The sequence below is a fragment of the Mastigoproctus giganteus genome, chromosome 1, assembly GCF_048544385.1.
Source record: "Mastigoproctus giganteus isolate SK-2022 chromosome 1, ASM4854438v1, whole genome shotgun sequence".
NCBI lineage: Eukaryota > Metazoa > Arthropoda > Arachnida > Uropygi > Thelyphonidae > Mastigoproctus > Mastigoproctus giganteus.
The window spans coordinates 55,058,282-55,070,506 of record NC_143575.1 but is presented as its reverse complement, the minus strand read 5'-3'; the positions used below and the strand labels follow the sequence as shown (position 1 = coordinate 55,070,506).

The window sequence follows — 12,225 nt, the reverse complement described above, 5'->3', positions numbered from 1 at the left end:
ATCAATTGTTTTAAAAATAGTTTCTAGTACAGTTTGCATGTGACAGAAATGCATGCGTTCGCATGCACACATTTAAATTTAAGTGAGTGTAAAATATTTTTGCATCAGAAGTTGACTAATTTTTCTGATATTGCAAAGGAAACTACTGGATTGATCCTAACCAAGGTGATCCTAAGGATGCCATTGAAGTATACTGTGATATTGAGCGTCGAGCTTCATGTGTATATGCGAAACCTAGCCAGGTAAAGTTCTCTTTATTTATAAAACTTAAAATTGTAGCATTCATTGTCTTTAAGTTGCATTTTTATATATTCCAAGTACTTTATTGAACTACAGAACAATAATTGTTCCATCTGGTTTTCAGAAGCGAATTGATCAAAACTATTGTTTTCACATAAATTGCTTGCTTGTTTGTTTGTTATTTGGTTTTTAGGAGCATTAGCAATTAAGGCCATATTGCTCCAGGATATGCGGTGGTCATTCCCTGACCTTTCCGCATCCTCCGTATTTGGTGGTGACGGGCTTGAACCCTGGTCTAATCAAGAAGCGTGTGCTACGCACTGCTGCTCCTTCCCACCTGGCTACAGAGGCACCAAAAATTGCTTGCATTCATCCATAGAAACTGTTTTACGAAAGAGCTTATGTTACTTTTTTGGAAGGTTTTCTTCAATTTTTTAACATTTTGCATCACTTTCAGTATTTCATATCTGAATTAATGAGTGTTGTACTCATATATACACCAGTATAGAAAATTGACAAAACTACTGCAAGCAAACAGAATTTGTCAATGGTTTTATATAAATTATTTACACTGAGTAGCCAATCTATTAGGTTTGCCTACCTAATAATGAGTAAGTCTCCCTTTAGCCTTATGAACAGCCTGGATTTGTTATGCCATGGACTCAACAAGACATCAAAAGTTGGTTGGTTGTGGATCTCTACTCCGAAGAGCTCATCCCACAGGTGCTCAACTGATTTGAGATCTGGTGATTGGGGAGGCCATTGCAATAGGCTGACTTCATTCTCGTGTTCCTGGAACCAGTCCTGGAAACAATTCTGACCTTCTGATATGGTGCATTATCCTGTTGAAAGAACCATGACTGCAGTGTATCTGTGAACCGATGAATCTGGTCAGGAAACAATTTATCAATAACCTATGGCATCCATATGTTACTCCATTATCAAGGACCTCAATGTGCACCACAAAAACACTTCCCACACCATTACACCAATAGCCTGCATATTTGATTCCTGACAGGATTTCAAAGCATGGATTCATGCTGTTTTTGCCATATTCTTGTGCTTTCAAGAGCATGAAACAGCAGGAATATGTATTTGTCAGATCAGGTAATGTTTTTCCCAGCCCTCCATTGCTCAATGTTGCTGTTCCTGGGCTTACTGTGACAAGAATGGAACTTAGTTTAGTTGTTGGCTTAATTGAATTCCATCCATGGCAAGGTACATGTTGTGCATTCTGAAATGTCTTAGTTATAAATCAAAGTTCCATTCAATCAATGATCAATCCTACACAGTCATATAACAACCAAGTTCTGGTTTACTTGGTTGTTATTTGACTGTAGCCTTTCTTTTATCCTGAATAAGTCTTGTCAGTCTCCTTGGCTAGATGCTATTTAGTTATTGAACCAATATCAATATACCTGAAGCAGTCACAGGTGAAAGTTCCAGCAGGGTTGCAGTTTCTGGGTTACTCATACTGGTGCATTTGGTGCTAACTACCATGCCACATTCAAAGTCACTTAAATCTTTCTTCTTGCCTGTCCATCTTGTACTGCATTGCATGTGAGCACACATACACACAGAGGATCCCTACATATTTGCTTTATGCTGCATGGTGTGAACACAATACTGTTACGGAGGGAGCACTCCATTTCATGAAAAAGGTAGGTGTGCTAATAAAGTGGCCACTGTATTTTATCTGTAGATCAACCTTATAACAAATGTGCATATCATATGTAGTGTCCATGTTGTGCCTTGTACACTTTCTGCACTTGTGAGGATAACCAATATTTATTTTATTTATTTAAACAGTAAACAAACATGCCTTAGTGTGCAGCAACTTAAATAAAGTTACACATCTCCAAAGCAGAAACTTGGAATACAAATTTAATCAGGTAAAAAATCCAGAAAAAGTACATAAATGAATAAAAGAAGCAATTTAAAGGGTCAGGTAACTAGTGTGGTTAGAAATTTCAGTTGCTTCTTGAAGTGTCCAGGGTTAGCAAATATCTCCAAATTTTCTTTGTTAATAGATCTTGCAGTCCTATTGTAATAGTTGTAATCTCCATAATTTGTTCTTGCATAGGATGGTTTAAGCAGTGGATGGTTTCTTAATGCCCTTTTCGGTGTATTGAAGTTAATTTGTGAGACGAGGTATGGGCAGTTTATGGTACCATTTAACAGCTGGTTGAGTAGGAGTAGATTGGCTTTGTGGTGTATATTCTTTGTCTGAATATACACCACTCTTGGTAAAATTTTTTGTTATATTCTAATCTACTTTAAAACAGATGTATTGTATTGCTCTTTTTTGGACACTTTCAATTTCTTGTTTTTGTTTGATTAATAATTATTTTATTATTATTATTGAATTGATTAATAATTGTAAAACAATTATTAATCAATTCAAACTCAATTTTGAACAGACTAAGAGTAGAAAAGTTGTTTCTTGTCCAAATAGCATCAAGTATCCTGGTCTCTTGCCAGAGCTTTTGTCTGCAACTTCTATCTGTTCTCCCACTACTATTACAATCTCTGATATTTCTGTTTCATCCTGCCTAAAGATAAACTTGACTTTATCTTTAGGTGGGGTCCTAATTTTCTTCCAACTCATATCACTGATTTTGGTAAATCATTTCTTCCTATACAAAACACACTCCACTCAACGCCTCCCATGGTTTTCTGACAGAAGGTTTTTTTTTTTTTTTTTGATTTGGTAGTTGTTGGCGCATCGGCTTCTGTGGCCATATTGCACCTCCCAAGGTTTTTGCAGTACTTTGATCCAAGCCCGAGGCGGGAATCGAACCCGCGACCTTTGGGTTACCGGGCAGGTACTTTACCCACTCGGCTAGCCCGGTCGGCATTCTGACAGAAGGATATTAGCAGAATCAGTGCTAAGAAAGCATCAGGTCCTGATGGTATTTCTTCACTTGTTTTTGAAACCTGTTCTGCTGAGCTTGCTTGTGTTTTGTGTTGACTGTGTACACTGTCTTTTTCTACTGGTGTTTTTTCTTCTGCATGAAAATTTGCTGATATCCAGTCAGTTTCTAAAAAGGGTGACATATCCCTCCCTTCCATCTGTCATTTTCCATTGTACTTACCTCTAATAGAGAAACTATCAACCACCAACTCCTAAACTATCTCAAAGCTGTCCTTTTGGTCAGTATCAATTCACTGGTGATATATTGGCTTATGTTACTCATATATGAAAAAAATATTTGGAAAAGTTTGGTGTAACTCAGTTTTTCTTGAAATTTTAAAGGCTTTTGATCATGTCTGGCATAAAGTACTTATAAACAAATTCCCATCTTATGAATTGCCATGTTTTTTGAAATTGCTTGGCCATCTCTCTCTCTCTCTCTCTCTCTCTCTCTCTCTCTCTCTCTCTCTGACTGCTTATTTCAGATGTATCTGTTGTTTAACTTCTCTACTAACACTGGGTTTCCTCCCACTCTTTTCCTCTTGTATATTAATGACCCCCTACCATTAATTGGAAATCCATAGTTTTGCTGATGAAAGCACATTTTAATACACTTTACATTCTGCATTGCACAAACAGCTTCAACTTGAATATTCACCATCACTTATTTGATTGCCAACCTTCAGATAATTCTCCAGTTGGTCAACGAAAACCTAGTTAACTTCATTCCTTCTAAAATTCAGTCCCATCTTATTTCTTGCAAAAAAAGAGTAATTGTGCTTCCCCCATGCTCATCTTCAGTGATACTGAGATTTATAGACAAGATCCCATGTCTCTATTGGGTATTGACTTCCAATCCATTTTGGCATAAACACATTACAACTATTGCTTCCTGTATCAGTAAAACGTAAAACTGGATTTTCTTACTAAATCTTGGCAAAACTTTTCTTCTAAAAAGAAACTGATTTTGTACAAATTCAAATCTGCTTTTCCATAATATCTATCAGCCAAATCCAGGCATCTGTCCGAAGCTTCCTTTGGAACAAAACCAACTGGATGTCTAGTTCTAAACTTAGCCAGCTGCTTACTCGCGGGGGTCAAGGGTTGGTCTCTCCTGATGACAAAATCACAGCATTCCGGATCACCTTTCTTCTTAAGATACTGCAAACAAAATACCCACATTCCGATACTACGGATAAACTACTAGCAACAGTCACTAGAGGACTATTTCTTTCAACAATATTGAGAATGGATATGGCACCAGCACCACTCAAACTACCGCCATTTTATAAAGACATACTGTACCACTGGAAAAAGTTAAACCTTCACCATACTCTTGAGAGAATCCCTTCCCTTAATACTTTCAGAACCGCTTTTCTACAATAAAAGAATAATTGACTCTGCAAATGATTCTTTCCTACGTGGAACTGGGCAGGAATAAGAACCATAGGCAACCTTCTGACACCAAGCCTTGAATGGAAAGGTCAGAAGACTTGCCCATTAAAACCATAAATGCAAAGCAGCACAGACATCTAAAATCAGCGATCACACAAGCTCTTCCAGACATCACTACAGCTAAAGGGATTGGAAATATCACCGGATCATCACCAGAAGACACGGTACCCCTGTCTCCTCCAAAAAAAAAGTCTTATCAACTAATCATGTCTTGCCATATAGACACGATTTTCCCGTCATCCACCTGCCAAGCTGTCCCTGTACCACTCACCACAAGCCACCATCTAACTTTCAGTGGAACCTTCCGTACAGGATGAAATGTTTCAAATCGGACGCAGACATCCAGTGGAGACTGTGGCACAACGTCCTTCCCACTCCAATCAAGCTACAAATCTTTGGGTTATGCACCTCAAACTATTGCCTCTTCTGTGCTACTCCATGTACCCTGGAACATACATACCTGGCATGTCCTGTGAACAAGGAACTGGTCAAATACGCGTTGGATGCAGCAAAGCTTGCCTGCAACCATGCCCATACTCCGGAGGATTACTGGTACCTGCTTCACTCTGAGCAGACAGCACACACACCACATGCAACTTCCTATTCATTACTGCCAAGGCTGTCATTTACAACTTCTACTTAAAGCACACAAGAAGCAGTAACGATGTGCCTCCTGTCGACACAACATCTGAAGTGGAGCCTGTGGAGGAAGTTGCAGAGCAGCTTTTACTCGAATTCCACTGCAAAAGACCAGAAACTGTGGATCATCTTAACAGCGAATGGAACAGTGGCATTCACCTCTTCACCATCACTGAAGAGTTGATCACCTTCAACGTGTGAAATATGAGACTGGTTGAATGCCAAGAAACTGTTTTCTTAATTCCTGACATTGAAATGTTGAAACTTTTTTATTTCTTTCTAAAAGGTTTTTTTATTTTTCCTTTTTTTTTGCTTTTGTACATTGAATGTAAATAGTTGTTGTTGAAAATGTATCTACTGTTCACATTTAAATTTAAAAAAAAAAAAAAAATTCATCTAGACTATTTAAGTGAGAACAGTCAGGTTAATTAATGATTCATCTCATATAAGGTCTCTCCACTTTGTCTCACAGACATTCAGTTTATTTTAGATTCCATGAGCACTGTTCTGGATTTGCATCAGTAATTCCACCACTCTCTTCCAAACATGTCTCAACCAGTTAATATCTATTCAATGTCTAACTTCAGACTCACAGAACTAACTTTTTCTGTTCCTTGTTTATCCCTTCTACTTTTGTTCTTTGGAACAACCTTTCTTCACATGTATTTTTTGAAAATTACAACCTACAAAAATTCAAGTTTAATGTTAACAAGTACAAAGGGTACTAGGAAAGTTTTGCAATATGACGCAACAATGAATCACAGGAAGCTGCTTGTTGCTGCATGTTGAGACATGTTCATACGTGCATAGTAGCCGCCGCACCAAGTCGATGGGCTCAGTTATTCATTAGTAGTGAGGGTGTAAAGTGCTTGCGATGGCATCATGGTCACGAAATGAGATAAGGACAGTTTTGCGGTATAATTTCGTGCGTGGTTTAACCATAGACCAGTGTTTAGAAGAAATGACTCTTGCACTAGATGATGATTGTCCACATCGTACAACGATATTCAGGTGGTACAGAGAATTCCAAAGGGGAAATTTCACTCTGGAGGATTCTGAGAGGCCGGGAAGGCCACGAACGTCAGTTACGGAGGAAAACGTTACTGCTGTGAGGAAAATGCTTGACGAAAACAGGCGAGTGACCTACCAACAGATAGAGGATACTTTGGGCCTAAATGCACCAGCAATTCGTTCGATTCTGCAAGATCATTTGCATGTGAAGAAACTTTGTTCTCTCTGGGTGCCGCATCAACTGACTGAAGAGCAGATGACACGACGTGTGACTTGGTGCCGGGAGTTGTTAAAAAAGTTTGATAAGGGACAATCTCGGTATGTGAACAACATCGTGACAGGTGACGAGACTTGGCTGTACTATTACGATCTGCCGACCAAGGCTCAAAACAAAGTTTGAGTCTTTGATGATGACGACACACCCATAATTGTCAGAAAATCCCAATCTGTAAAGAAGAAAATGACAGCTGTATTTTTCAAATCGAGTGGAATTGTGGAACGTGTCGTTTTGGACACGCAGAAGACAGTCACAGCTAAGTGGTATACTGAACAATGCCTGCCTAAAGTCGTTGGATCTATGAAGAACCTGCGGCCAAAGTCAAGAATGGACACCTGGTACCTCCATCACGATAATGCTGCAGCTCACTGCGCCAAAGCCTGCACCGAATATTTGACCACGACAGGACTGAAACTTCTAGAGCACCCTCCCTACAGTCCAGACCTTGCTCCCTGCGACTTTGCACTGTTCCCGCATGTGAAAATGAAGCTAAAAGGGAGGCGGTTTTCCAGTGATGAGGACCTTCTACGGGCTTGGGACAACGAGTGTGCTTTACTCCCTAGTGAAACTTGGCAGAACTGGTTTTAAGATTGGTTTCGGAGGATGGAGAGGTGTATTGAATGTAGAGGAAATTACTTTGAAAAAATTAAATAAACAAAGCTGTATTGCAAAACTTTCCTAGTACCCTTTGTATTTTCTGTCTTCTCAACCATGAACAGTAAGTACTCTAGGCTCTAAAACCATTGGTGTTTGGGTTTTTAAAAAAGAAGTAACAAGATCAATATTTGAGTATCGCAACATAGTTCTTCAATCAGATGTTCTCTGCATCTACTTACTAGCATCATTACTCCTTGATATGTAGAAGAATGTGACATGTAACTCTGTTAGACCAACTGCCATGTAACTGTTAAATCTTCCACTTCTCTTTTGGAAGTTAATCAGGGGATGTCCCTACGGACTGGAGATGTGCAAATGTATCCCCAATTCACAAAGGGGGATCGAAGGGTGATTACTGTAATTACAAGTAATTACAAACCAGTTAGTTTAACTTCTGTTCCAAGTAAAATGATGGAGTCACTGTTTAAAGACAGGTTAATTCATAATTCCTGACATACAAATTCCACTTCTATCACACAGACATTCAGTTTTTGTTGCATACATTTTATATAGATATTACCAGGGCACTATTCTTCTGAATTATCATCTATAATTCCAACTAGTCGATATTCATTCACAGTTCGATGTCAAATTCCCTAAAATAATATTTCTTCTTCCTTATTTATTCCCTATACCTTTATTCTTTGGAAAAACCTTCCTTTGTGTGTATTTCTTTAAAATTGCAATCCACAGAAAGTTAAGTTCTCTTCTTTTGTCTTTTTAACCTTCCATCCACATATATAATGTTGGAATACTGTAGGTTCTAATACTATTTGTGTTTAGTGTCACCACCTTTTGTGTTTAGTGTCACCATTACTTTTTTCTATTTTTTTTTTTTGCATAATTCAGATAAGAAATATTAATTTTAATAGGAACTCCTTCCCAAAATGTACATATACTGTGTATGTCACACTATATACATGATGATTGTAAAATCAATTTTGTAGTAGTTGAGTAATATTTTCTGCAATTTCCTGCTGGGGGGGGAAGAGAGAGAGAGAGAGAGAGAGAGAGAGAGAGAGAGAGAGAGAGAGAGAGAGAGAGAGAGAGAGAGAGAGAGATGAAAATTTTGGAACTTGCTGTGTGCTAAATTCCTAAGTCAAATCTGCATTATAAAACAATTCAACTTTCTTCTGTTATTTAATAAATATTGTATATAACATGTAATACAGGCGAGATATAATTACACTGAGGACTGCAATGTTGAAGATGATTTATCACACACAGCACTTCCATCAAGATGGTGGAAGTGCTGTGTGTGAACTCGAGTGTTTCCTTGAAGGAAAAGAAATGGTTTAGTTCTCTAATATTCAAGGAGAAGAGGAGTTTCCTGAGAGGATATTGTGTTTGAAGTTTTAGAGCTTTATGTGAAATTAGTCTGAAGTTATTGAAGGTTGTAATTTCAGCCTTCATAATGGCTAACATGTAATGGCCGCCATCATAATGATAATCACTATCGAGTTTGATGTGTCAGATATGTTTGTGAAGCATAATTTGAATTGTGTCTTAGATTAGTCTTTGATATTTAGTAATTTTCAATTTGGAGTGTTTAAGATTCTAGTTTATATTTTACTGGGTTAAGGCTTGGTATTAAATTGATTAGTTTATGTTCAAAGTGAGGTAACTCGGGAAACTTGTAATTGGGGTTGCACAAGTTGACACCATTTTGTTTCTTTCACTGTCCTTGAGCGTAGTATTGTACTTTGTGAGGTTAGTGAGTTATTTTAATGTATTTTGACTGGATTGCTCGGCAATTTTGCTTTATATTTTAGGATTTTATTATTTATTAGTTTTAAATCATTATATTATTTTATAATTGTAATTAGACTAAGATGCATTTAGGGCTAAAGCCTCAAGCTGCGAGAAATTTAGACTATGTATATATTAAGTGCAATAGCATCATTAATACACAGCCATTTCTGAATAAACAGAATATTTATAAGGCGGCATCATTTTAAGTTATATCTCATATTGTGAATACCTTCACAATGAGTTGCCATGATATTACACTACTTCGAATAAGTAATGCTTCACCTAAGGAGAAGACTAATGTTACTTATTCTCAAATAGGTACCACCACCCAGATGGCACCATTTTGAAATATGGTATGAGATAAGGTTCTCGGTTATCCTTGTACTATCCTATTAGACTTAGAAAAGAGATAAAGATGTAGGAAGGTGATAGTAGGAGAGGTAGAGAAAGGAAATGCCATAAAAGGAAGAAAGGGACAGTTGCTCCTTCAACTCACACTCAAAGCTCATATATTCCTCGAATAGGCAACGCTTCCCCAGTTGAGAAGATTGTTGTTACCTATTCGAGGAAACTCAGTGGCCAGTCCCCTCAGTTCCCCAGATGGCACAGTTTTGAAAATAGTATTGGATAAAGATATCAGTTAACCTCAATATCCCTATTAGACTGAGCAAAGAAAAAAAGAGGTAGGAAAGTGACAGTAAGAGAGGGAGAGGAAAAGATGCCTTAGAAGAATGAAAGGGATAATTAGTTATAATTCATACAAACTCAGGGCTCCGTGCCCCAGCCCCCCTGGCGGGGACTATTATTACCCAGTCGGAGTCCTGCAAAGATAATTGAGATCTTCCTCTGGTGCCGTTTCTGGCTCTTTAGCCTTCTTCAGTGGGTAGATAGTAGGCGTGCTGGTTAAACCAGACGTGCTTTCCGGTTTCCGGAAATTTCTATGAAATTAACCCATCAGGGATCCTTTATTAGTCATGTTTTGGAAATTTGACCCTTCTTCAGTGGGTGAGTAGATACCCAAGCGATACAATGATGGCAAAACAGTTATGAAGTATAACTCCACAATATGAGAGATGCCTGATGGTGTATGATGTATTTAGACTAAGATGCATTTATTAATGATGCTATTGCACTTAATATATACATAGTCTAAATTGCCCGCAGCTTGAAGCTTTAGCCCTAAATGCACCTTGGTCTAAATACATCATACACCATCAGGCATCTCTCATATTGTGGAGTTATACTGGATAACTGTTTTGCCATCATTGCATCACTTGGGTACCTACCTACCTACCTACTTACCGAAGAATGGCCAAATAGCCCTGAAACTGTGCCGTCTGGGTGGTGGTACCTATCTGAGAATAAGTAACATTAGTCTTCTCCTTAGGTGAAGCATTACTTATTCGAAGTAGTGCAATATCATGGCAACTCATTGTGAAGGTATTCACAATATGAGATATAACTTAAAACGATGATGCCGCCTTATAAATATTCTGTTTATTCAGAAATGGCTGTGTATTAATGATGCTATTGCACTTAATATATACATGGTCTAATTGTAATTATTATTTATTTATTATTTTTTTTAATTTTGATTGAAGGCTCCTTGCTCTTTGACTTAAAAGTTGTAAATATTGTATATAGTTTGTCATTAATAGTGTTTGAGTTTGACTTTTAAATTGTATATGAATTATTTTATGTTATACAGTACTAACTCATATCCATTATGAATGAAGCCCTGTTAACACAAATAGTGAGGATGAGAGAGAGAGAGGAAATACTCTCTCAAGTAGAAAATATGATCAAAATCAAGGTATTCTCTGAGAAAACTATTCCCAGAACATGTGTAAAAACAAGATCATCATCACTCCAGGTCTTGTGCAAGGTACTGAAGGGAAAAGCTCAAAAAGGAAAAGATGCTGATGTAAGTCACGTTCAGATAAAGGATAAAAATCAAAAAAGAAAGAGGAAGGAAGACAGTATCACTGAGAAACCTGAAAATGAAGGATTTGATCACATCCAAGACATCCGTAAAGGATTGAAAAGTTTTTTTATGGAATGAGAATAGTAAAGTCCCTATGGCAGCAATTCGAATAGTAATGGACTTATGGGATAACTTGGAAACAAAGGCTTATAGTGTTTTCATGGAGAGCATAGTTCTAAAAGTCAGACTTAAAAGGAAAGTGGATAAAGACAGTGCAAGTTATTCTTCAAAAGTCAAGACGTCTGATACTGAGACCAAAAACCAGTGATGAAGTGAAAACTGAAATTTTGTGTGAAGTGAGGCCAGTGTTATCCACACAGTTAAGGTCAGAAATATTTGACCTATACGTGATAGAGCTGTCATTTTAAAAGCCAAGAGTGATGATGATATTGATAAACTTAGAGGGTGTTCAAGAATAAAGATATTGGTCTGAAATATGTGATTCCTAAACCTATGTATCCTAAGATAGTGATATTTGATGTTGAGAAGGAAGAATTGCTAAAACAATTGTGGTTGAAAAATTGTACAGGTAATAATATAAGTGAGAAGAAGTTTTTAGAAGGAATTGAGTTTCAGACTGTAAAAAAAAAAAATAAAAGTTCTAACATTTAACTGGATAGTTCAAGCATCTACTGTATTATGTAAAATTATTAAGGAAAGAACAAGATTGTATGTTTGTTGGACAGCCTGTAAATTCAAAGAAATTTTTACAATAGTTCAATGTTTTAAAGGTTAATGTATGGACATGTGGCTAAATACTGTAGAAAGGAGGTGATGTGTGGTCACTGTTCTATTGAAGAACACTCTTAATGGAACTGAACTAATAAAGAAAAACAACCTGAGTGTTATAACTGTAAGAGGAAAAAAGTTAATGCACATGTGGCTGTTGATAAAAAATGTCCGGAGTATATTAAGGCTTTAGAGATATTTAAAAAGATTAATTATGGGTAGAGAAGTAAGTGTTTTACAATTGAATGCCCAGAGATCAAAAAGTGTTGCCACTCAGATTAGTTATTTGATGGAAAAGGATGATATAGTGGTTGTCCTCCTGCAGGAGGAAAACCGCTATATAGCATGTAAAAGGATACCCACTGAGGCATAAGATTACATCTGACAGTGACTCACCAGGTGCCACGATCATTATTAGACACAATGATTTTGCTGTTACTAAGGTTTCAGCCTTATGTTGCGAAAATACTGTATGTCGTGAGGTGATCTGCGGCACTGGCAGGGTCTACTTTGTGTCAGTATATTGTCAGTATTCTAATGATATATTGAGCCTTATGTGGAATATCT

At 37.3% G+C, this 12,225-nt stretch overlaps 1 protein-coding gene across 1 annotated transcript in view; it reads left to right on the top strand.

Annotated features, from left to right (window-relative positions):
• LOC150090808 (uncharacterized) overlaps positions 1 to 12,225 on the top strand; it is a 791,939-nt gene that overhangs the window by 764,057 nt on the left and 15,657 nt on the right. Inside the window, exon 46 of the mRNA XM_090372970.1 lies at positions 139 to 242. Within this exon, the coding sequence (XP_090229096.1) occupies positions 139 to 242 (104 nt within the window). The remainder of the gene's footprint in view (positions 1 to 138; positions 243 to 12,225) is intronic.